The sequence below is a fragment of the Myotis nattereri genome (genome assembly GCF_964212035.1).
Source record: "Myotis nattereri genome assembly, chromosome: 8".
Taxonomy (NCBI): domain Eukaryota; kingdom Metazoa; phylum Chordata; class Mammalia; order Chiroptera; family Vespertilionidae; genus Myotis; species Myotis nattereri.
Genome location: NC_138083.1, coordinates 45,187,730 through 45,213,666, shown reverse-complemented (window position 1 = coordinate 45,213,666; position 25,937 = coordinate 45,187,730). Strand labels below are relative to the sequence as shown.

General features: G+C 43.3%; 1 protein-coding gene across 1 annotated transcript in view; it reads right to left on the bottom strand.

The window, feature by feature from the left end:
- Positions 1-23,744, bottom strand: part of ZCCHC2 (zinc finger CCHC-type containing 2) — a gene marked incomplete at its 5' end in the record, with an annotated part of 57,686 nt that extends 33,942 nt beyond the window's left edge. The window contains 4 exons of the mRNA XM_081096660.1: positions 5,724-5,795; positions 8,660-8,736; positions 11,207-11,318; positions 22,830-23,744. Coding sequence (XP_080952786.1) covers positions 5,724-5,795; positions 8,660-8,736; positions 11,207-11,318; positions 22,830-23,744 — 1,176 coding nt within the window. The remainder of the gene's footprint in view (positions 1-5,723; positions 5,796-8,659; positions 8,737-11,206; positions 11,319-22,829) is intronic.
- Between the last annotated feature and the right edge of the window lie 2,193 nt (positions 23,745-25,937).

Here is a 25,937-nt window from a genome sequence, read left to right as displayed (position 1 = left end):
AAATTTGACTTTTGATAACTAGTCTTTGCTAGCTACTCTTGAATTACTGGCACTTTCCCTAAAATTAAGGATAGAACCATTAACACAATCTCTAAGGAGCCCCAAGAATAGAATAATTTATACAAATGGTCAGTTTACATATTGATTTTAATTGGAAAACCAGAACCCAAAGTAAGTATTCTTCTGACAAATCAGAATTCTGAGTCAACAATTCAGAAATGGAAAATTCAAAGGTAGCAAAAAGTATTGTTAATTTTAGGCACAGTGAGACTGTGGAAGCAAGATGTTATGTGAGAATGAAGTTCTTTCTCATTCATTAACCTGTTGAAGTCAAAGGCTCTGCTGGCATCCCACACACACCACTAACAGGAAGAAATAAGTTCTGAATCTACATATTTGCCAAAGAAATTACTATTCATTTCAAAATTTACCTTTTTATATTATTCTTAATAGATTTATGACACTAGTCATATATTACCCCATTTTAAATACAATTTCTACTGGATGTGCATACACAACCAAAGAAAATTAGCATCGTGGATAAGTCTTTTTCCACTACCAATGGCTGAACGCTCTTCTACTACATCCATTTTCAACTGCTCAATGACTGTTCATGCGACCGGGCAGTGTGGATGTGCAGTCATCAGTATTTATAAACTGATCTATTTTTAAGTGGTTTTTATCTTTAATTTTCAGAGACTATTTCCAGTCCTCGAAAAAGGCATATTTGCTAAAAATATAGCTTTCAAACATGTCTCTTCTATTCTAGTCACTGTTTTGGATTTTCTCACCTCTTGGTCTTGGTTCCTGCACACCTAGCCTCCCACCTATGGCACCCTGGCTGGGCCTCAGCATAGCATACGCACAGAGTGCTGGGAGGTTTACACCTTGTTATCACAAGCTGTTCTTTAAAAACATTGAGGCCTAATGGATAACCACCTATAAGACCTCATCATAATATTTTGTGACCCCTTGTTCAGTCATTCAGTCAGCAAATATTCAAACTCCACCTGTCCTAGGTACTGTTTCAGCAGTGTCGGCATGACACTTGGGAGGGTTGTCAGGTGCTAAGGAGAGGCAGGTAAAGGTGGCTGGGAGGACACAATTTGTGGGAAAAAGAATGTGAAAGCACTGGCCTCAAACCCACTCTTCCACATTACAGCAAACTAGAGGTTTGGTTAAACAGAAACTATACAAGTTAGAATTACATGCTGTCAAAAGAACAGCGTTTGCTCTTAACTTTTGTAGACTTTAAAAGGAATGTAAAAAATAAAAATGATATGTAGAAGATTTGAAAGTGTATTTTAAATACACAATTTCTACACATTCACAATATATTGCCAATTATTTCATGTAACTTGATAAGGTATTTGCCCTATTTTAGAAAAATAGTATATTCAAATGTTGCCTAAGCAGGGAGATCATTAATTACCATGATTCTGAAGAATGAATTACTTATTTGGAGCTGTATTTTTTCAAGTAACTAAGGTTTTAGAAAAATTGTGTGATGAACATGAAATGTGTCAAGACAAACAGCAGCTGAAGTGTAGGGCAACCCAGTGGGAGAGAGACTCTGCCCAGGCCCCAGGCCAGGGTCAGTCAGATAGATACTCTCTCAGCACCTGGGGACAGGGAAGTAGCAGCCCCACACTAACTCCCTGAGTAAACAGCCTTGACTGCTGGCAGTGCTGGGCTGCAGGGTATTTCAGCCTTAGCTGTTTATCCCCTGCAAACCACTCTCAGCTCTAGAATTTGGTCATGGAAAGGGCAACAGAAAAAAGGAAATGAAGCACATTGCTCTTTAACCCAAATGAGGCCTGTTTTGGATAAATTTATTCTATGGAGAGAAAAGTCACAAATAAGTAGAAAAGAATGTAAAAGCGCATGTGTGGACAGGATGGGGTCGCCCTTCCTTATTCCTCAATAGGCTGCTCTAGCCAGGAGCTACCTTCTCCTCCGGGGTACTGAGGAGAAAGTAGCTCATTGAACTACAGTGCTCACACACCTCTCCTTCCACCACTCTTCCTCCCCATGCTGTCTGAGACTGGACATGTCACAGGCATGCAACCTGTGGCAACTGGAAATTAATAACCCCTATCTTTACATGCAGTTAGGTCACCAGCTTGAAGTGGAGTTCTCAGCCCTTACCCTAGAGTTAGTTTAAAATAAGCCACAGGGGGAGAAACCAAGATGGTGGCATAGGTAAACACCGGAAATTGCTGCTTCGCACAACCACTTCAAAAATACAACTAAAAGACAAAACGGACATCATCCAGAACCACAGGAAGGCTGGCTGAGTGGAAATTCTACAACTAGAAGGAAAGAGAAAAGCACACTGAGACTCAGAGGAGGTGCGGAAGTAAAGTGCAGAGGTACGGAGGCACACGTGGAAAGGGCTGGTAACGGAGGACACGGTTGTCTTTTTCAATCGGGAGGGAATCTCAAGCTCCCAACTGCTCTGAACTCCAGTATCGGGCGAGTCTCTGGGGACCCAGACTCATACGGGGAGAAATGGGCTGTCTGACATCGGGCAGAACTCGAGGGCGGCTTTCTCTCAGAGGTGCTTGCAGCGATTAGATTACCAGGACATTGAGACTCGGGGCCTCTTAGGGTAGGACTGAGGATCAGCCACTGCTGTTAGCTCCCCCTGTTGATTCCCTGAGACCCCACCTGACCCAAGCTGTGCACAGAGGCTTTTGCATATGAAAGCCGGGGCCTTTTGCAATCTGAGAATTACGTAACAAACTGCAGCTGGGTCAGAGAGACCCAGACCTTCCAAAAGAAGGCCCACAGTCCCACAGCAGCTTGCACTGCTTCACAGCTGGGCCTCATCTAGGCACCTCCAAATTCCAAACAAAGAAGAGGAATCTGCAGATCTCTCCGTAGCTCCTGCTGGGTAGACTCAGGAAGAGGCTAAATTACCACCTCCTTAGAGATCCAAGAGCCAGTGTACCCAGTGGTCAGAGTGGACCATCCAGATTATAACTCCTCAGATCCATAAGGGACACACTCAGGGGGTAGACTCAGTGAGCACCAAAGCCCCACTGAAGCAAGTCTTGCCCCAGAAGGGTGTCTCCAGCACAGAAGTTCTCCCACGATAACCACAGCAGATTCTCACAGCCAATTGGCCTGAAGGTCAATTCCTCCCAGTGATACCTACAACAATCAAGGCTTAACTACAACAAGACTGCACAAAGCCCACAAAGGGGTGCAACAAGAGTGTCCACCTCAGGTAATTGGGGAGGCTGAGCCACTGGGCCCTATAGGACACCTAGCACACAAAGCCACTCTATCAACCAGGGAAGCAGCCAAAATGCGGAGACAAAGGAATAGGTCACAAATGACAGAAATGGAGGAAAGCAAACTACAGGATAAAGAGTTCAGAACCACACTTATAAGGTTTTTCAAGAATTTTCTAGAAACCGCCGATAAATTCAGTGAGAACCTCAAGAAATCTAGTGAGACCCTCGAGGATATGAAAAAGGACCAACTAGAAATTAAGCATACATGGACTGAAATAAAGAATATTATACAGAGACCCAACAGCAGACTAGAGGATCCTAAGAATCAAGTCAAAGATTTGAATTACGAAGAAGCAAAAAACACCCAACCAGAAAAACAAAAAGAAAAGAGTATCCAAAAATATGAAGATAGTGTAAGGAGCCTCTGGGACAACTTCAAGTGTACCAACATCCGAATTATGAGGGTGCCAGACGAAGAGAGAGAGAAGATATTGAGAACCTATTTGAAGAAATAGTGACAGATAACTTCCCCTACCTAGTGAAAGAAATAGACTTACAAGTCCAGGAAGCACAGAGAACCCCAAACAAAAGGAATCCAAAGAGGACCACACCAAGACACATCATAATTAAAATGCCAAGAGCAAAAGACAAAGAGAGAATCTTAAAAGCAGCAAGAGAAAACAGTCAGTTACCTACAAGAGAGTACCCATACGACTGTCAGCTGATTTCTCAACAGAAACTTTGCAGGCCAGAAGGGAGTGGCAAGAAATATTCAAAGTGATGAATAGCAAGAACCTACAACCAAGATTATTTTACCCAGCAAAGCTATCATTCAGAATTGAAGGTCAGATAAAGAGCTTCACAGATAAGAAAAAACTAAAGGAGTTCATCACCACCAAGCCAGTATTATATGAAATGCTGAAAGGTATCCTTTAAGAAGAGGAGAAGAAGAAAAAGGTAAAGATACAAATTATGAACAACAAATACACATCTATCAACAATTGAATCTAAAAATCAAGTGAATAAATAATCTGATGAACAGAATAAACTGGTGAATATAATAGAATCAGGGGCATAGAAAGGGAGTGGACTGACTATTCTCGGGGGGGGGGGAGGGGAAAGGGATGTGGGGGGTGCGGGAAGAGACTGGACAAAAATCGAACACCTATGGATGAGGACAGTGGAGGGGGGGGGGGGCGGTAAGGGCAGAGGGTGGGGTGGGACCGAGTGGAGGGGAGCTATGGGGTAAAAAGAGGAACAACTGTAATAATCTGAACAATAAAGATTTAATAAAAAAAAAAAGAAAAAGGTAAAAAATAATAATAAAATAAAATAAGCCATAGGAAAATGGAAATATTCAAGTCATTCCCAGGAGTTCTCACCCAGCAGGACTGACACTGCTGACACAGGGAACTGTGTGCTCCTCAGAACCAGTGCCTCCCGTGCTGCCCACAGCTGTGTAAGATGGAGGCAAAAAGCCTCCTAGCTTTACAAGTAAATAGAGACCCATGTGATCTGAAAGAACAGATTCATAGTGACAAGCACTGTCCTGAAAATTTCATATCCTACTGGTTCAACAACTATGTCACACCTTTACCTAAAAGTTAGTAATTCAATTGGCAATGTTTTCTGCTTCTGGACTTTCTGTTTTATCTCTGTACTAGAGGCCTGATGCACAAAATTGGTGCAAGAGTAGGCCTTCCTTCCCCCAACTGCCGGCACCGGCTTCCCTCGCAGCCCCAGCTTCGTCCAGAAGGTCATCCAGAAGGACGTCCGGTCTAATTAGCATATTACTCTTTTATTATTATAGATTAATTATAAATTTTAAAACATTTGCTTATTGAGAAACAGTAATTTATTGGTTATCCATTTAAATGTCTTCCCTTATTTTAGTATTTATCTCTACCCACACGCTTTTCAATAAAATAAAATTAGTATAAAAGAAATAGACGAGAGTTTGAACAAAATGATCTAAGATCCCTTTCACCTCAGCAAGTCTATAAGATGTTCCCAATATACCCTATTCTCAGTGCTCTGGAGAATCTATCCTTGTGGGAGTGGAGGGGGACTTGGAACTCAAAGAAGGAACAAATGGAGATATATTTAAGGAGTCCACAGAGGGAGCTGAAGAGCTGTTAGGTCTGAGATCCACTACCAAATGCAAACAAACCTCATCTTATTTTGCAGACACACTCTTTCATAGGATGTACTCCAGCCACCAACATTACACATCTCGGCAAGGAAGTAGGAATAAGGTTCCATTTTTAAAAAATGTTGAAAAGCCTTCATTTCCTTATATTCGTAATATAAAGAAAACTTATGTTTAGAATAACATGACGTTTTCTACAGCTAATGTTCATAGAGAGTTCTCCAACCTGTATATATGTATTTTAATTTTCTAGAAATTAATTTTGATGTAAGGGTTTTTGGATTTTGTATATTATGTAAACATCATTTTAACAGCAAAATCTATACTTTTACCTTCAGTAGAAAATCCTGTAGTTCTTGGTGGGTTTTTGTTACTGTTGTGACTGAAAGATCAGACCAATTTACCTGATTAAAAACAAAACAAAACACAAACATATTATATGGTTATTTCTTAGGCAGAGAAACAACTGGAAAAAAAGCCATGTGTAAAGCAAAGAGCCTTACTTACATTTTATTAAGATTAACAATTAGAAATATAAAGTTAATCTGGCATTGTCGTCATTTCTTCAAAATTATTAAAATTGACAGCACACTGACATGTTCTACTCAAAAAAATTTTAGAAACTCATTTCAAATCACATGATTTTTTTTAAAAAGCTGTCTTTAAAATATGTGACCATATTTTGGTAACTTTTCAGAAAGTAGACCATTTTACATTCCTTTAGTGAAGTTGCAGAACTCTAACATAATGCTTTGAGAGTACAGCTCTATGCCCCAAGAAAGAGAAAAATTTTACCTCCTGGAACTTATGAAATACACATTCTTATGAGAAAAAAACCAGGGCTCACTAGCCCTCTTTGATAATACCATGAAGGGATTTCAACTTTATCTCAATTCTGTAAAATCCTATTAAGGTGGATGGGACAAGTGTGACCAATTTAAAGATGGAGAAACTAAAACTCCAAAAGGCTGATTTACTTAGATTTGATCCTAAGTAACCAAAGAGTCAGAAGTGAAATCTATTACGCTGCCGTACCTCTTGAATACCTTTAATTCAGTGGATCTAATGGTGGCCCACTAACAATTTCTACTTTACAATTATTTGAGTTAATACTTGAAAGATGCTAATATCTAAGGCTTCTCAACTAATCCTATATAATAGCCTGATATGCTAAGTGTCCGTCTGTTCAACCAAAGTGTAATATGCTAAAGATATGCTAAGGCTGCTCAACTGCTCGCTATGACGTGCACTGACCATCAGGGGGCAGACAGTTGACCGGTCAACCAGTCGCTATGATGTGCATTGATCACCATGGGGCAGATGCTCTGACCGGTAGGTTAGCTTGCTGCTGGTGTATGGCTGATCAGGACTGAGCGAGATGGGCTGGACAGGCCCTGGAGCCCTCCTGCGGCCCCTACCCAGCTGGCCAACCTCCCACATCCCTTCCCGGCCCTGATCGTGCACCGGTGGTGTCCTTCGGCCTGGCCTGCACCTTCTCGCAATCCAGGACTCCTCAGGAGATGTCGGAGAGCTGGTGTCACCCCAATCCCACAGGCCAGGCCGAGGGACCCCACTGGTGCACAAATTTGTGCACTGGGCCTCTAGTTGTATCATAATTAATCAGACACTTAAAAATATAGTATGTCCTCACTTAACGTCAACAATAGGTTCTGTGACTTAAATAAAACAATGTATGGTAAGACTAATTTTACCATAGGCTGATATAAAGAAGAGTTAAGTTCCCAGAGCTTCTTATCAATATTAATGAAATAATGTGGTTATTCAAAGACCTACTACACATACAAAGCTTTATCTAGCAACCCCCAAAGCAAATATCCTTATTAACTGACAGATCTTTTAGCTGATTTTTAGTTATTCAAATGTCTGTTGAGCAGCTACTGTGTCAGTCACTGTTTCAGTGAAAGGGATACAGGAATGGACAAGACAGCCGAAGTCGCTGCTGGCTGAGGTCTGAGTCTAGTGTAGGAGACAGATGAAACAATGGCTATATAAGGATTCCCATCAGTGGTCATTGCTCCAAAGAAAATTAGTATGGTGTGGTGCAGGAGCAGGGAGAAGCCCATCATATGGCGCCAAGAAAGACCTCAGAGGAAGGGGCGTCTGAGCCAGTCTGTGTGTTGAAGGGACATCAGCTGTGCCACGGTCTGAGGGTATATCATTCCAGAGCAAGGGGACACAGACCTTAAAGAAGGAGCAATCTTAGAGCTCCAGCAACAGAGGAAAGCTGGTGAAATGGAACGAAGACAGCAAAGATCAGCTTATACCAAGTATTACAAAACTGTCAAGTGAAAAGTGGAGATAAGGACTTGAAATTTTCAAATTGAGGATATTTCTCCCACAGAAGCAGAAGCCAGGACTCCGAAATTCTTTGAACAAATGTACTAAGCAAGTTAGATATGGTGGGATGGCAGCAGATGAAGATTCCTACTCTCTATGAGATAATAACCAAATAGAAAGAAAAAACACAAACCCAAATGTAAGAACCTGTGATGGCAATGTACCTTGGATGAATGAAAAAACATTCTGTTGGAGGATCAGAAGTGGCTTCATGAGAAAGGTACAGCTAACGTTTGGCAAGCAATACCTTTGGGGAGGAACTGAAGTAGGAAGCACAGAAACGTGGTGTCTTTCCATTTGGTTCAAGGCGTGTACAGCCTTAGGAAGGAGGGCTAGACAGGGAAGCCCAAGCAGGGAGGAATAAGGAGATGTGGACAAGGAACCCATGTGACAGTGAACAGGCAAAGGAGACCTGAGCCTAACAGAGCTGGGCTCTAAGGTTAATTAGAGCTGTTTGAAGGACAGAAGGACAGGAGAGCAAGTGGAGCGATAAGAAGACAAGGCCACAAAGGCCAGAGAATAAAACCATCCTGGAGAAAGAAAAAAAGGAGAAAAATATCAAGGAAAACAATGCCAGGAAAAGACAAGGCTTATGATTCTGATTTTGAAAATACTGGTGAAAATGCTTACTTTTACTTTTAAAAGATGTATCTTATACCTTTAATCTAAACTCTGATAATTATTGTCAGAGCAATTTTCATGTGGTGGTACAATTTTTAAAAACTCGGCAAACCATGCAGAACACACTGAAAGCAGTACATCCCCTTAATTTAGACAAAGGTATACATTTGTTTAACTTTTCTAGGTTAGCAAACCTGCTAGAAGTTTTTCCAAAGATCAATGTTCATTCTTTCCAAAAGATTATTTAACATAAAATGAGGCATTTTTTTTGTGGGTGAGAGTAGCTTACTTCAAAGGTGTACTCCCAATATTTGTCAGCCCTTTTTCTCTGGACTCCTTTCAAGATTATCTTCTCAATGTGTACAGCTGAAAGAAAGAAAACATGCTGACTTGTTCTACAGAGACTAGACACACATTTCAATTACCAAATGTGATAAATGCTACATAATTAAGCTATTTATCTTCATCTTAATTACTGCTCTTAAATCATGATTAAGCAAAAAACAAAAAAACACCCAGAAGCATAGCAATGTGCCATCCATCCATGAAGTAATTTTTTCCTATATCCATTCAGCATGCTGAATGTCTAAGCAGCTTTAAGCACTCTGCTAAGCACCAAAGATAAAAAAGATAAAAAATAAAAGGTGCCAGCAGTGAAGATTATTTTTCAAGGTGAAAATCATCAAAACTGTTTGTTATTCCGATTACTACAAAAACAGCACTTTAGATTCATCCAAAAGAAAACGTACTTAAACAACAATGAGGCTGGTAGTAATGAAGATGATAAAGGTTTTAGCGAAGAAATTAGGAAAGTGACTCAACAGACTAGTGTGGTCACTGCTGGATCCAGGGGACAGGAGATGGAGAAGAGAAGGGAAAGATTCACTAAGGCTTAGAGGAAGAAGTTAAATCAGATGAAGCAGAAGATACAAAGTAACAAAAGTGTATAGGAAGAATTAAGGTTGTTATAGATCACGGAAGGTGGGCAATGAGAAAGCAGAAAACATAGACACAGAAATTTGCTGGTAAGCACACATTCACAATAAACTAAGGAGATCTCATTGCCAGAATTTTGTGATAAGTTTCCAAATATATAGTGTTTGGTGGCCTGCTTCTGGGCCAATTTCCCCTTAGTGGGTGAAAAATGTTGAGGATGGAGACAAAAGAAAATCTCAAAAGCCAGGTGAGAAGCCTGTAACTTCTCAGAACTCCTGCAGCATCATACAGGCCAAAGTGGAAACGGAGGGTCTGCTGCTTTCAAAAGCTTTTCTATTAAATTATGTAAAGAATGATGCTACTAAATAAAAGCCATCTGAACTAATCTGCGTTCAGATATATAAAGCAGCTCTACTTCTGCAAACCGGTGGGCTATGGAGAGGGGACAGCTAGGGCATTATGGAACACAGCTATGTCTTCAGCCTTCATTTCAAGTTAAACCTGCCGTGATCTATCAGAATCAGGACGAGAGAACAAAAGAGTATGTGGTGAGGAATGGCCAATAATGTGAGATCCTCCTCCAAGCTTCATACATTAAAACTAAAAAGCATAGATTATAAACATTTGTTTAAAAATTAACTATACAGCCCTGGCAGGTGTGGCTCAGTAGATAGAGTGTTGGTCCACACACCTAAAGGTCTTGGGTTCGATTCCCGGTCAAGGGCACATACCTGGGTTGCAAGTCAGATCCCCAGCTCTAGTTTGGGAGTATGCGGAAGGGAACCAATTGATGTGTGTCTCTCACATAGATGTTTCTTTCTTTCTCTCTTTCTTCCTCTCTTTCTTCCTCTCTCTCTCTCTCTCTCTCTCTCTCCCCCTCCCTTCCTCCACTCTCCCCCCTCCCTTCCTCCACTCTCCCCCCTCCCTTCCTCCTCTCTCCCCCCTCTCCATTCCTCCCACTCCTCTTTGAAAATCAATGGAAAAAAATATCCTCAGTGAGGATTAATAAAAATTAAGAATACAAAAAATTATCTCTAGTACCACCTTAACTGTTAGCATTTTGATGTAATCTTTTCAATTTTCTTTTTTTTTTTTTTTTAAAAGGACCTTCACTGTAAAACCAAGCTCCTTTTAGATGATTCCCATGCTTGGTGGAAGAGTCTATGGCTCAAGCAATTCGATATTCTTGATTAGAAATGTAAACTTTTTATACATTAAACATTTCTACCTATTTTTCCTCTGTAAGGAAAAATGTATTACACCGAAAGGATTATTATTTGGACTAAAAAGAGATAAAATAATGTCAATTCAAAGCTGTGATAACTAGCGTGAATTCTCACCCATCCTTCACTCTTCAAAGGCTGCCGGGTAGCTGTCTAGATTTTCCATTTCACTGTTTCCCTCAACACATGTAATGGACTCCCCAAATGTTAAGAGCATGTCTAAACTCACTTCTTTGCACATGGCAAAGTCTTTTCATTCCCCCATCTCCAGCTCTCTTGAAAACTGCATTACTGCAGGAAGAATGGACTTGTAAGAAATTTCTTCTCTCTCTTACAGTGATCTTCTATAAAAGTACTTTTTTTTTAGTAGACACTGAGCACATCCTACAGATATAGCCCTATAATAAAAACTTTGGGAATATGTTAAGATTTTTGCCCTCCAAAGACATTCAACCAGATTGAAGACAACTGACTACAAGGGTGGGCCGAGTGCTATGGAGCTATAGCCCAGATGCAGACTCAAACAAATAGGAGGACTGGCTTTTGAACTAAACCAAGGACCAGCAGGCTTTCTCTACTCCAAAAAGGAGACAGAGAGTAAGAGTGAACCAATGTAAATAGCACTCTGTAATCTTTCCACTTATAGATGCTTTATGTTAGCAAAAAATACAGCATACCTTCTCGCTGGGTTCTATGAGGTGCCACAGTAAGTCCGTCATGAGGTATTGAGGCGTGTTCCATTAAACTGGCCTCCTTAGCTTGCACATAATCACCGTGAGCAGAGTCATTCTAGATCAGAAAAGGGCCACAAGTTAATTGACTGAGAAGAGTAAATCCTATAAAATAAACCAGATTAAAGTCTTGTACTTTTAGTAGCAACCCTTTTAATAGCAATTTTTAGAGACCAAATAGGTGATTACAAAGTAAAGGCAGAAAGGTGCAAAAAGTCACAGGAGTAAGGAAAAGAATTATCAATATTTATCTTCATTTAAGAGCAATATTCTATCAACTACTCACTGTTCCACTTTTCTTGCATATTACCTTTCAGAATTGCCAAAGATGACAATTCTATACCAAAATGAACCAGAATTGAAGCAACATAAATAAAAGATGGTGCCCTTTATGTTAATCCCCCACTACGTAAGGACATTGGTATTCTTTACATTAATTATTGTGCAATTTTTATTCATTACTTGGGTTTAGTGACTATCTAACAAGATGCTTTGTTGGGAAAATGTTTTACAAAAAGTATCAAAAAAAACCAAATCGCCCTGACCGGTTTGGCTCAGTGGATAGAGCGTCGGCCTGGGGACTGAAGGGTCCCAGGTTCGATTCCAGTTAGGGGCATGTACCTTGGTTGCGGGCATATCACCGGTGGGGGATGTGCAGGAGGCAGCTGATGGATGTTTCTCTCTCATCGATGTTTCTAACTCTCTATCCCTCTCCCTTCCTCTCTGTAAGAAAATCAATAAAATATATTTTAAAAAAAAATCTTTCTAAACAAGAATGTGTATAGACAGTGAGTGTATTACTAACGTTAAACCACCTCACGGTAACTAGGTGTTCTAAATCTAATTGCTCAGCCAGTCATCAGTGAACTGGGGTGAGTTTTACTCCTAGAACTGCTGCTTAAAGGAATACAGAGCAGGCTGGTGTACACACAGCTCTCCAGCATTATCATGTGTAGACTGTTACTATAACACACTGGTTAAGCCGAATAAGAAAGTGGTTCTTTATCAAAATTCATACCATACCCCCCCTCTTCATGTTCAGAATCTTTTTTTTTATGTTCAGAATCTTAAAACACTACTCAAACCAAAATCACCTCAGATTCAAGAACCAACTACAATTTTACAAATTTGCAATAAATAATATACATTCATGTTTTAAAACTGTATAAAGAAATGAAGCAAACAGAACAGCTGAAACTTCCTAAAAATCCTATTGTAAAATATTTGGTTCTGCTGTCTCATTATGCATCCTGGCCTGCCAGTTGACAGCTCTCTGGGAATAAAGTATCACATTCGATACTCTGGGGAGCTAAGCTTCAGCCTTATACAGTAGTTGTCTTCTTCTAGAAGCCCAAGGAATAAAGACTGTCTACAAAGAAGCACTTAATGAGAAGAACACAGACCTCTTAAGTCAACATCCAACCTCTAAAACATTTAGCACGATGGTATTCATCACTTTCCATCATTACTGATGTTAAAAAGTTGGATACAGGAATTCTTCTAATGATAACACAATCAATGTATATCCAACCCAAACCATATAATCATTTACTACAAAGTAATAAAACCACATTGGCCTAACACTACTGTACTTTAAAAATTAATACAAATAAAGCACTGTAATCCTCTCAAATACTTGTGTTAGCTGGAAGAAGTTTAGTTGATGAGGTAAACCATTTCCTATAGAATATTTTTCTACCATGCTTATGTGTGGTTCATAAATTAAAAATTACACACACCTTCCAATGTAAATCAAAATATATAAAACCCAATAGTTTTCAGTAGGAAAATGAAAAAAATCAAAACCACAATGAGATGCACTTCATGCCCATTAGGATGGCTATTAACCAAAAGCCAGAAAACAAGTATTGGCAAGAATTTGGAAAAATTGGAACCTTGTGCAATGCTGGTAAGGAATGTAAAATAGTGTGGTCATTATGAAAGACAGTCCAACAGTTCCTCAAAAAAAAAAAAAATTAAACATCGAATTACCATATGATCCAGCAATTCCACTTCTAGATGTATACCCAGAAGAACTGAGACTAGAATAGATAACTGGTACTCCAATGTTCATAGCAGCATTATTCACAATAGCCAAAAGGTAGAAATAACTCAAACATCCAATGAGGGATGAAGAGATAAAATGGTGTGTGTGTGTGTGTGTGTGTGTGTGTGTGTGTGTACACAAATGAAATATTAGCCTTAAAAAGGAATAAAATTCTGACAGATGCGACAACAGGGATCAACTTTGAGGACATTATGCTAAGTGAAACAAGCCAGACACAAGAGAATAAATATTGTACGATTCCACTTATATAAGGCACCTAGTTCATAGAGAAAGTAGAATAGGGCTAGAGAAAGGGAAATGGGGAGTAAATACAGGTTCTGTTAGGATAAAAGAAAAGTTCTGGAGATGAACAGTGGTGATGGTTGCACAACAATATGAATGTGAATGTACTTAATGCCACTAAATTATACAATTAAAAGGGTCAAAATGGAAACTTTTGTTATATATATTTTACCACAATGTTGCCTCCACAAATATTATATTGAAGTAACCATGAGAAAGTGGTTTGCTTCATAATCATAATCACATTTTTAAAGTCTGAAGTTACTTTAAGAACACAATTTAGCAACCAAGAAAAAGCCTCCCGGTTTAATAAACTCTGAGAGCTCCTGGCTAACTCAAATCCACATGTCAAGTAACACACGTGAGCTAGACATCTTGTTCATTCCAGAGATTACTAAGATTATATTTTACACATGAAGATCCATCACAATTACACACTTGAGATTTCTTAAATGTGGGAAAGTTTGTGGAATAGTCAAACGGTTGGACAGCCTAAAAAGACTCTTTGAAAACATACCCTGAGAACAAAAGTCAGTTGCATTGGCCACATTTTACTCTAACAAAGGTCTAACTATAGATGGAACACACAGAGAGGAGGGAGGGAGAAAGCACCTCCAGTCCCCAGATGTGTTTTGTCTCCAAACATTCTGGAGAAGAGACAAACAGACCTCACCTTTAGTTACCTGTCCAAATTCCTGGCCCATAGAGCTTCGAGAAATAATAAAAAGGTTGTTGGACTAAGCCACTAAATTTTGGGGTAACTGGTTATACAGTTACAGCTTTCAAATTCTCTTATTTAAAGGGCTACAACCAAAACATGTTATTATTTAAGCAAGATTCGTAGAATGTCTTGTGTTGAATGTTAGAAAATGACTCATCAGAAACATTACTGAAATGTCAAATTTTATCCATTTTTGGTGGAAGAAGAGGGAATTCTCTAGGGAAAATTTAAGAATTACTTACTGCCTGTCTCTTCAATTGAGAGGATGTGGTAGAGAAGGCAGATGTTTTTCTCATCTCCACTCAATGAAATAGCACAACTCAACCCAACCCAAAGTAATGCCTTAAATCACCTATAGCATCTGACGAAAGGCAAGTTCTGGTGTGAGGAGAAACATGGCTGGTAAATATATTAAAGTTATGCTCAAACAACTAAACTAACAAAGGTTGAGGGAAGGGGTACCAATGAATCAATAGCTCAGAAAGAGCATGATATGGATTCTATGATTGTGGAAGCTCTTCCTACGTAACTTATTTAGTTTAACCAGAAATGCGGGGATAAGGTGATTCAACAAGGCCATGTGGCAGAATTCTCTTAAAAGCCTGGCTAAATGAATGTGGGGTGAAGGGCCAGATGATTTACTGAATCTGTGTATACTCTCCTCTATCACAGCCCACTGCAATAGCAGCTATGCAAGCTGTTAACATGACATTTGTGAACAATGGTTATCTGTGTATGTGTGTGTGTGTGTGGGGGGGGGGGGTGTCTAGAACCAGATGGGTGGAACAATATGGAGGAGGGAAACTCATCACTATAACTTTCTATGTATTTTGGGAGCTCTGAATTTATTACAAATAAAAATATTAACATTTGTCGATGTCATTGCCTTTTCTAGAGAGAACTTGTAGGATGCACAATTAGAGAAGATCTGGCAAAAGAATGCCGATAAGGAAGCCTAGAAGGAAGAGGGGAGTAGAGAATAAAAGAGAAGGGTGGCAGCTTTTACCTAAGAACTGGCCTTGCTGTTTCTAATTCAACCTGAACAGCACCATCTGTAGTTGACAGGTGGAATGGTGAAAAATATACATCACTGGACCACAAAACTACAAAGGTCTAGAATGCAGAGAAGGAGTAGTCATGGTTTCCTACCTAGACCAAAGCTGGGGTCCCCCCTCTTTAGCACCAGCACCTGTGTTTCTTTACTAACCTCCTGTTCTACCATTATGCAAGAAAGATGATGGCATGAGATGAGCCAGCCTTGAATGGAAGGTAAGATGTATGAAGAAATTGTGGAAGAAAGAGATTTTGAGTTTAAAGACTTATCAGTGGCCAAGCTCCAGACATCACGGCAAGAAAATGTGGTAATACTGCTTTAGTAAGATGTATCTGGCAGCAATATGCAATAGATAACAGATGGGAACCAGTCAGATAACTATAAAAGTCTAGGCATAAAGTCCCAAAAGGGAATGGTGTCGGCAAGGATGAGGAAATGGTGGATTCAGGATATGAGGGGAGCCAGGATTTAGGTTATCAAGCAAATCAGAGAGTGTCTAGAAATATAATGGTAGTATTGAGAAAACTGGATGACTTTGTAAGGTGTTATTTTTTTTAATCAATGATGCATTCTTTTTATACACATTAAGTTTAAAGTGACAGTAGCCATTTCAAGCAGACATACCACAGGCAGGCAGACACACATACAAATTTGTACTGACTCCCCCTGCAACCTGCTGGAAACTTATCCCTTTCATCTGACCTTCAAGGCACTCTGAACCCAACCCCTATTATTTTCTTCAAACTTCTATATTTCTGTTCTGTAGTCACTCTACGACAATTGACATATAGATTGATACATATGTATGTGTGAGTATATATCTTGTTTAACAAGCATTTTCATATACATGTTCATCTTCACAGCAGTTACATATACAATAAATGGTGATGATATCCCTATTTTATACTAAAACTTGGAAAGACTAAACTTGCCAAAGTGACGTTTTAAAAATCTAATCTGACCTCAAATAAATTATTTTTTGAATGAACATAAAACCCTCCTAATGCTCTAAGACATTTAGAAAGGAATTAAAAACCAAATGTTCCCTGCAGCATAGGAAGAACAGAAGGAAATGTACTACTGCATGTCCAGCAGCTCTGCCACCTGTAACATAAACACCCGATTAGGCACTTCCCTTCTAGAGTGACTGTTTACATAGACTGGATGAAAGAGGCTTTTGTGACAAGGCATTCTCTACGAGTAAAAGGAGTGCTATCAGACACAGTCCTCCATAATGAAAAATAGTCTGTAAAAGTGAAGCTCATCTGCTTTGAAGGGAGTGCAGGCCTTTTATTTCTCTTTGAAAAATACTGGCTCAGTATTTCTCTAGAAAGGACAAAAATATTAAATAAGCTTAAATATCAGCCATCTACATCCTATATAATAAAAGGCTAATATGCAAATAGACCGAACAGCAGAATGACTGGTTGCTGATGCACACTGACCACCGGGGGTAGACGCTCAATGCAGGAGCTGCCCCCTGGTGGTCACTGCACTTCTACAGGGGGAGCACCACTTAGCCAGAAGCCGGGCTCATGGCTTGCGAGTGCAGTGGTGGTGGCAGGAGCCTCTCCTGCCTCCGCAGCAGCGCTAAGGAGCAGCGAGTAGGCAGGCAGTAAGGAGCGAGGGGTTCCGGAATGCAAGAGGGCAGGCGCAGGCCGGGATGAGGGACCCTCCACTTCCCCCCTCCCCAACCCCCTCCAGTGCACGAATGTCGTGCACCGGGTCTCTAGTAGCATTTATAAAACAAGATACAAAAATGTTCCTTAATTATTCATGGGTTCTAGTCTGTGCTATAAACTAACAAAAAATTATGTAACTTAACAAAACTGCAAAATAGCTTTAATTTATAGAATCATTTTCTAGCTAAATGTGAAAACTGAATATAAATCTAAGTAAGTTAGTTGCACAGTAGTTAATGATAATTCAAATTAAAACCATGTATTTTCTCCATTCCCATTCATAAATCCAGTATGGGGAGAATATGTATTTCAATGAATTGTGACTCAGAGAAATGCTGGGAGGTCTTGTTTTTCCTTTTCCTTTGGGCTTCTTTTATCTGTAGCATACCAGATCTTTGCAGTGTATTAACAAAAATAACTGTCCCAAATAAATGTGTCTCAAATACTACCTTTTCAATTACCCATCCTTCCTGAACACCAATCAATTTAGAGTTATAGTAACAGAGAACAATATAGAAAATACTACACCCTATGGACTTTTATTGAGTGGAAAAAAAAAATATCATTCCTGAAAACAACTGATATAACAATTTGGATGACTACATTGTAGTGGAAAAGAAAAATGCATTGAGCATCATTCTCAACAGAGAACTTGTACTCCTGATAGTATGTGAATTATTTTGCACCTTATCTCATTAATTCAATCATGCCAACTTTAAAAGGCAGTTCTTATCCCCATTTTACAGTTAAGACGACCTCACAGGGATCTAAGTGCTCTGGTTAATATCAAAGAGCTAGTGGGAGAATTTAAGCCTCTGAATCTAGTGATCTACTAAACATGGCTATCACTCAAGGCCTGTCCCCGCTCCCCACAAAATATAACAAAGGTAGTTTTAAAAATATCTCTATTACACTGGTTAATTTCAGAAAAAGAACTAGCTTCCTGTCCACCTCCACAACCCTCATCTCCTACTGAGGTATAAATGTGACTTCCCCTAGTTCTCCTTACCTGAGAAAACCATTGCACAGAAAACATAAGTAACAGGGGGAGGATACCCAATAGCTCCCATTTGTTACTAATATAATCACTACTTAACTCTGATATTCTAAAAGCCTTTTTCAAAAGGCAGTTATAACTTAAGTGCTTTTATTCTTTGCTGCAGCCAAATCAACCTAAAATTTCTCATAAAAGACATGGTTACCTAGCTCTGATCCCACTCTCAATCTGTGAGATGCTGTACCCACTCTTCTACCACCTTACAAACAAGGCTTAACTTTGACCTATGATTGCTAACATTTATTGAAGATCCTGAGCCAGGCATTATTCTACAGGTACTTGTTCATTTAATCCCAACAATCCTAATGTAAGCACTATTATCCCTTTTGTAGGAAGAAAGCCTTCTCAATGCCCCAGTGAGACTCTTCACTGTAAAATATCCCAGCAGTGGCCAACAAATTAATGGCATTTATTACCTGTGAGCTTTAGAACTGTTCCTTTTAAAAACCATTTTTAGGGAGCATCTTTTCAGTGCCTGATACAGTAACAACTGAAAACCTAACCACTACCTCTCCCCTCTTTTTAAGTCAGTGATCTGTTTCACCAGGGTTCTGGTTGCTAAGATACACTCGTTATCTCAGAGTAGGGCATTTATGTTAAAAGTCTTTGAAATTTTTCTTTTTTGGGCCCCAACATTACCAATACATAATCTGTATTATGAAAATGAGTTGAGGTACTTGCTCTGTCAAGTACAAATAGCTAATTCACTTAATTATGCTGAGGAAGTGACAATTTTGTAGTTTTCTTTTTTAGTAACTCCATTGATTTCTTTAAGTGAAGGTCCCATGGCCACTTAATTTGTGAGTTCAAATATGTTTTGCGAATTCAAATAACACTAAGACACAGGATGATCTATCAGTTTCTACCTTTAATTCAAACATTAGTATTACTTGCCAGGCAACTAAGTTTTGAGGACACTGAAAACACAATCTCCAGAGAAACATAGCCATACCAATGATACTAACCACTAACCTTTTTTTCAACTTTGTGTTGCTAAATAGGAGTTAAGTCTCCACAATTATAATATTCATTTTTGTGAACAATTAAGAGTGTCTTTAGGCATTCAGAGAGAGAAAACTTGGCTCTTTTTTCTCTTTTCAATGAAAAAAAACCAAAACGATAACCTTTCAAAATATTTATGCAGGTTTTATTATTATTATTTTTTTACTACTGCTAACATTATCATTTATAGTTTGGGACCCATTTTTAAAACCAAGTCTTTTCAGTTATGCTATGTATACAATCTGTAACTAGATCAATCACCCAAATTTCCTAGTACACAGTTAATGAGTATCTTCACCACTGCCCAGTGAGCCATTTTTTTTTTATATTTTATTGATTTTTTACAGAGAGGAAAGGAGAGAGATAGAGAGTTAGAAACATCGATGAGAGAGAAACATCGATCAGCTGCCTCCTGCACATCTCCTACTGGGGATGTGCCTGCAACCCAGGTACATGCCCTTGACCGGAATCGAACCTGGGACCTTTCAGTCCGCATGCTGACGCTCTATCCACTGAGCCAAACCGGTTTCGGCCAGTGACCTATTTTATGCAAGTGACTGGCAGTCCACTACAGTTATGAAGAACATGAGCTTTATACACAAGTCTCCAAAAAGCAATGCCAACACTTAATTACAATCCAATATAATATTTACTCTAAAATCACCCAAATCACACAGGAAAACTCTAGCAATGTTACTGTTAGAAACATACTTGTGTAATCTTCCTCCATTTTTCTAAAATGACTGGTAAGTATACTCTAGCCTAGTGGTTAAGTTTGTGGACTTATCACCTCAGCCATTAACATCCTAACCATGGTATGTCATAAACAGTTGCTGAGCCTGGTCAAATTGAAAGCATATAATTAATAGAGCATTCAAAATAAAACACAACACCCGTTCAACCTGTAAACATGTTTAAAAAGATTTATTTTTAAAGAGAGACTACTGCATACTAGGCACTGAATACAAGTCTTGAAAGAGCCAGGAACGCTATTCTGGGCTAGCCCACTCTTACTCTAAATACAAAAAACCCCACACAAAACCTTAAAGATGAGTCCTACTTTATCCACTTAGTATGGAGGATACTGAGACAGTAAGAAATAGAATGATTCCTACGGAAAAAGTTACAAACGTATGCCTAAAAGGTTACTTCCGGGACAATCAAAGGCTGCCTGCCTCAGGAACTTCCCGAGTTCCCGGACACCACCACCCACGTGGTTCTCCCTGGGCTCAGCATTCCGGCCCGGCCCGGCCCAGCAGAGAGAACACCCCGGAGCGAGCCGCACCCTCAGCCCGCCCCCAGGGGGGCGGGGCCAGCACGACAGTCACGTGGGCGGCGCGCGGCCGCCATCTTGCTGGGCGGGGGCGGGGGCGGGGGCGGGGGCGCCCCGCGGGACAGGCCCCCATCGCCCGGGGCGGGTCCGCGGCCGCGCCAGACCGCGGGGATCTACGCCGCGCCGCTGCGCTGACGCACGAAGGACAAGCGAGACTCGGGAGCCTCTCTGCACACCCCAAGGTGAGCACTCCTCCCCGGGAGCATCGGCAGAAGGTCGCGGAGTAGCTGGGGTGGACTACAGGAAAAGGGGATTGAAAGCAATCCACCCCCATCAGCAGCTCTGGAGTGACAGCTTGCAAGCAACAAAAGCGGAAATGTCTTCAAGGCCAGAGCATGCCACAGCTGGGGGCCTCGGAGTCCATGCTAGCAGCAGAAAATGCGAGGTCGTAACAATTTAAAGAGACGCAAATGACTGCAAACAACTACTGGAGAGAAAAGTAGCACACACCACTAGTGTCTAGAAATAGCCTTCGGCGTCACCTGTAGGCCGTATCCCCTATGATTTGTCCCCCCACTTCAGCTCATGGCCACAGCACTGGGCACTGCCTGACAGGGAACCAAGTGCTGAAATTAATGGCAGCATGCCCAGCCTCACTTTCTCCACTCCTCCCGGCACTCACTGGATGCCAGGAAAGGCACACACTGCAGTCAAGATAAAAATCGCATTACTCTGGTGTGCACGCATCTCCTTCTTGTCTAGTCGCCTTCCAACACTTGCATGACAAGCAAAATTTAAAGGAAAAAAGACTCCCAGCAGTTAAATCTCAAATAGATTAGTTGTAATGATATGAAAGGAATGATACAAACGGTTTCCATACTAGCATTTTCATTAAACTTACAATCTAAGGTTATCTTTACAATATAAGCTATACCAAGAAATTTTTTAAAAATAAAAGTATTGCTCCTGAGTGCAGGCTTTCTTTTCTAAATTTAATGGCAGTGCATATGAAACTCTTCTGAATTATTGTGAGTAGGCTTAAGAATTGAGTTTTTACCACCAGTATACACAGCTGCATGCTACCAGTAAATAAACATTTGAAGATAAAATTTCAAACAAAAAAATTAGACATTACATCTGAGTTTGATATTGTATCCTAAAATTGAGTTAGTTACCTCACAGTAGCCTCCTTTTTAAAAGGAGAGGCTCAGCTTTGATTAGCACTAAGTATCTTCAGCCCCCCAATTCAGATATAGGAGTTAAATTAACTTTCAAGCAAGGGGCGGGGAAGGGCAAAAGCAAAACGCCCTTTCCAGTGTACCAGCCTGGAAACCGCCTACGTTGAAAAGTAAGGCGTCCAATTTAATACTGTTTAAGTAATTGTGAACCACGAAAACAAACTCTTACTGTACATAGTTTTTACTCTAACTGAAACCGCCTCCCCTCTCCTTCACTAAATTGCCATGCTCAAGAACTTTATATGGGGTCTATATGATCATTAAATTACTTTCATAGCTCTATAAAAATTTCATCTTCCTTAATGTTTGCCACAAGTGACTCTGGACTCTCGTCTACTACACTTTGGTGTTTAATAACTTTTTAGAAAACAACACTTATGCCTACAGTAAAGGCCCAACAAATATTCCCAGACCCAAATCTGGAAAGCAGGTTATGCCAGAGATAAAAGTATAACCAGCTCACCTTAGGAGAGCTTTCCCTACGCAGACAGGGAGCGCTACTCCTTAACTAGCGCTACTCCTTAACTAGTTTGAGTCAATTCGCATATCTCCACTTCAGATTTCGTTCAAATAACTCAGAAATCAAGTTATTTGAAAGGGGGCCATAAGCCCCTTAGGACCCCCTTGTAAGTCAGGCACACACTGAACAAAACGAGCCCCGGTGTGGCAAGGCAGGGCAGCACGCTGGGAGCGCATCTCAGGACACTTGGCGAACGGGTACCGCAGGGCTTTAAGATGTGCAAGCAGAGCGCCCACGAGAAAGGCAAGGCACTGCCCACGGCCAGGCTGCGGTCGCACACCGGCTCCGATAGCGCTTCGTTTTCCCGGCATCTAGGGCCCGAAGGATGCTCAAAGCCAGAAATGTCCAGAGACCCTTCATCCGAGAGGGGACTCGGGCTGAGTGCACCACGTTTTCCGTGGCGATTCCGTTACGGAAGAGACTTCTAGAGTATTCTGCTATGGCGGGTGCCTGTGAATGCGGGGGGGGGGGGGGGGGGTGGTGGTGAGTGGAACTGCGGCGGCCCAGCAAAACGAAGATGAGTACTCCGGGGCTGGAAGGTACTACAGGGCGGGGAATCCGAGCCACCTGCGCCCCCGGGCTCAGGCTCGGCCTAGTGGTGCCCCAAACCCAAGCCGGGGACCCGCCTGGCGTGACTGCCCCGCGGGGGCTGGGAGGATCGCGCGCCCTTACCTGGGCCCGGGGGCCAACAAAGTTGCATGGCTCCACCTCCACCTCCGCGTCCTCGGGGCCCCGGCGGAGCGCGCTGCGGAGCCTCTCCAGGTGCTCCCGCAGGGTGACCCGCTGGTGGAAGGAGAAGGCCGGGTGCAGCGAAGCCATGGTGAAGAGCAGCAGCAGTTCCTCCTGGGCCCTGAAGCCCAGCCCATCGCCGGCCCGGGACTCGGCGCCGCTGCCTTCCGGGCCGGAGCCGTCCTTCTCGGCGTCCTCCTCGCCAACCGCGTCCGAGCCGTGCTCGCCGGGCTCGTCCTCCGCGTCGCCCCGGGCCGCGCGTAGGCTCTTGAGCACCGAGTCCACCTGGGGCAGGAGGCGGTGCAGACGGCCGGCGGCCTCGCGGTTCTCCGAGCCCAGCAGAGCCAGGTAGACGATGAGCCGCGAGCGCACGGCGGGCTCTCGGAAGTCGGCCAGGGGCCCCGGATCCGAGAGGCCGTTGGCCTTGGCCTCCGAGTCGCGCAGGTAGTGGTAGTCTTTGCGCGCCAGGTCCTCCAGGCACGAGCCCAGGAAGCGCAGCTCCAGCGGGTTGCACAGGTCCAGCAGCCCGCACATGAACTCCAGGCGCTGCGCCGAGCCCAGCACCAGCCCAAACCACTCGTACACCCGCTCCTGCTCGCGCAGCGCCGCCGCGGGGCCGCCGCCGCCCGGCATGCCCGCCCCCGCCGCCGCTCCGCCAGCAACAGGCGGCCCGAGCCCCCGGGGCGGCGGCGGCGGCGGGTGGCCCCGCAGCGGGCCCGCGGGAGGCGGGGGACGGCAGTCGCGGCGGCGGCGCGGCGGCGCCTTAGCTCCCGGCCGCGCATCCGCCTCGGGCTCCTCCGCCTCGGGCGGCGGCTCCGCGGGGTGCGTCGGCTTCAGCGGCAGCTTCATCCTCAGCATCCTCGGCTAAGGCGGCGCGGACATGCGAGCGGGGGCGGGCGGAGGGGCGGGGGCCGAGGCGCGGCCCGGCGGTCAGAAGCGGGGCTCCCCCATGCCGCCGGGGGAGGGTCAGGGGCGGGTCTCCGCCGGCGAAGGGGGCGGCGGCCGGCCGGCGAGGTCGCTGGCGTCGTCTTCCCGGGCCAGAGGCGGGGCGTGCCCGCGGCGGCTCCTCCTCCCGGGCTCCGCGCCGGCTCAGGGGGCCCAGGTGCGGGTGGGAGCGAGCGAGCGTGTCTTCCTTCCACCTCCCTCGGTCCCGTCGTCTTCACCGTGCTGGGTGCGGTGACGCCGGAGCGGTTCCCTCACGAGCTAGTGCGGACCCAGCAGCTGGGAGAAGAGGAGGGGCGGCCGGTCCGGGCGGAGACGCTTGCGGGCTTCGCGCAGGCACCTCAGCCAATCACTGGTCCCAGCCGACGGTTGCGTTGGCTCTCCCCGCCCCCAGGGCCCGCCTCTCCCTACGAAGCCACGCCCAACTGCTGCCGGCCGCCTCCCTCCGGGCCGTTTCCGCGTGGTCTTAAAAGTCTAGTTGTTGGCGGCCGGTGGGGGGACACGGGTGTGACGGTGGGGCGGCTGGGTGAGCCGGAGCGGGGCGAGGGGCGTGCGAGGCGCACGTGAGAGGAGGGAAGTGGGGAAGTCCATCTTCTCCTCGGGCCCCCACCCCACTTTTCACTCCTGATTCCCCTGCTCCGCCTGCTCGCTTGGGCCGCCGCCCCACCTCCGCCAGCGCCGCGTGAGCCCTCGCGGTCGCGGAAGCCGGGTCCGTCTCAAGTGCGCTCGCTGCCCCAGCTGGAGTCGTTCTGCCCGCCGCCGCCTGGCCGGCCGCCTGGGAGTCAGCAGTGGGACACTTCCCGCTGCAACTTCACCAGGATCGGTGGTTCTGCCTCGGTGTTGAGAATCGCGGGCCTGGGACTGGAGGCAGGGGCGTGGCCGGGCGGCGGGCGGACACCCCGATCCCGAGCGAGCGCCCACGCCTACTGCGGGCTGCACCGAAGGCGGTGGGGCGCGACCCAGGGGGCGCAGAGGTGACCCGACCGACCCGAGGGCGAGCCGCTTCTGCGCGGAGAGGAACGCACTGGTGTGGCCGCCCCGGCCTAACGGTGGCCTCTGGTCTGTAACGCTCTTTGGGAATTATTCCCACAGTTTATAGCAAACGCCCCCTCTAGACCCTCTCCATCTTTTGGGAATCATTTTATTTGCCAAGTAATATTTCTTTTAAATTTTAATTAAAGGGGATCAGCGAATGAGGCTATTACAGGAGGGGGCAAACGGGGTAGGTTTTTTTTTTTTTAAGATTTTTAAAAATTGGTTTTTAGAGAGGGAGAGAGACGAAACATCGCTGAACATCAATTGGCTGCCTCCTGCAAGCCTCCCACGGGGTGGGGTGGGGTGGGGTGGGGTGGGGGTGGGGATGGAGCCCGCAACCCAGGCACGTGCCCTGACCTAACCGGCAACATTTTGGTGCAGGGAGGACCCAATCAACGGAGCCACATTGGGTGGGGCCCGAGTAGAGATTCAGTGGGTGACACATTTTGAATTCTCTGCCGGTGTGAATTCCCTGTGACTCTAGGAAGGTAAGAACCTTGACTGGCTTTTAAAGTTTAAAGAACTCCAAAATATATCACTGGCACCGCCTTTTTAAAAAGCTATATATTTTTAAGAACCAACTGGACCTGTTGAAGATTAATTTTAAGTGGTGGGTTTTTAAAAAATCCTTAATGTTTTTAAGTTAAGAAGTCCTACTATGGCTACATAGTAGGAGTATGTAAAAAAGTAAGAATGACATTGATACTCTTTTTCTAAAATGTGGGACATCTGTTGTGGGAGAGCCTGTGTTGAGTCCTCCTTATCGCACAACTTCATGCCCTGAGAAGCTAATTTATAATTTAGTAAAAGGCTGAACTGAAGCCTACATCAGTTTCATTGGTAAATGGGGAGATAAAGAATTATTTTCAACACATTTGAGATTGGCAAATTACTATGTGAAAGCCATTCTTTCATGTAATTTGCCATTCCCTTGCATTCTTTGGGTGTAATGTAGAAATCCTTACTATCAGGATAAAATTTTGTAAAGACTATATATATATATATATATATATATATATATATATATATATATATATTGATTTCAGAGAGGGAGAGAGAGGGAGGGAGAGATAG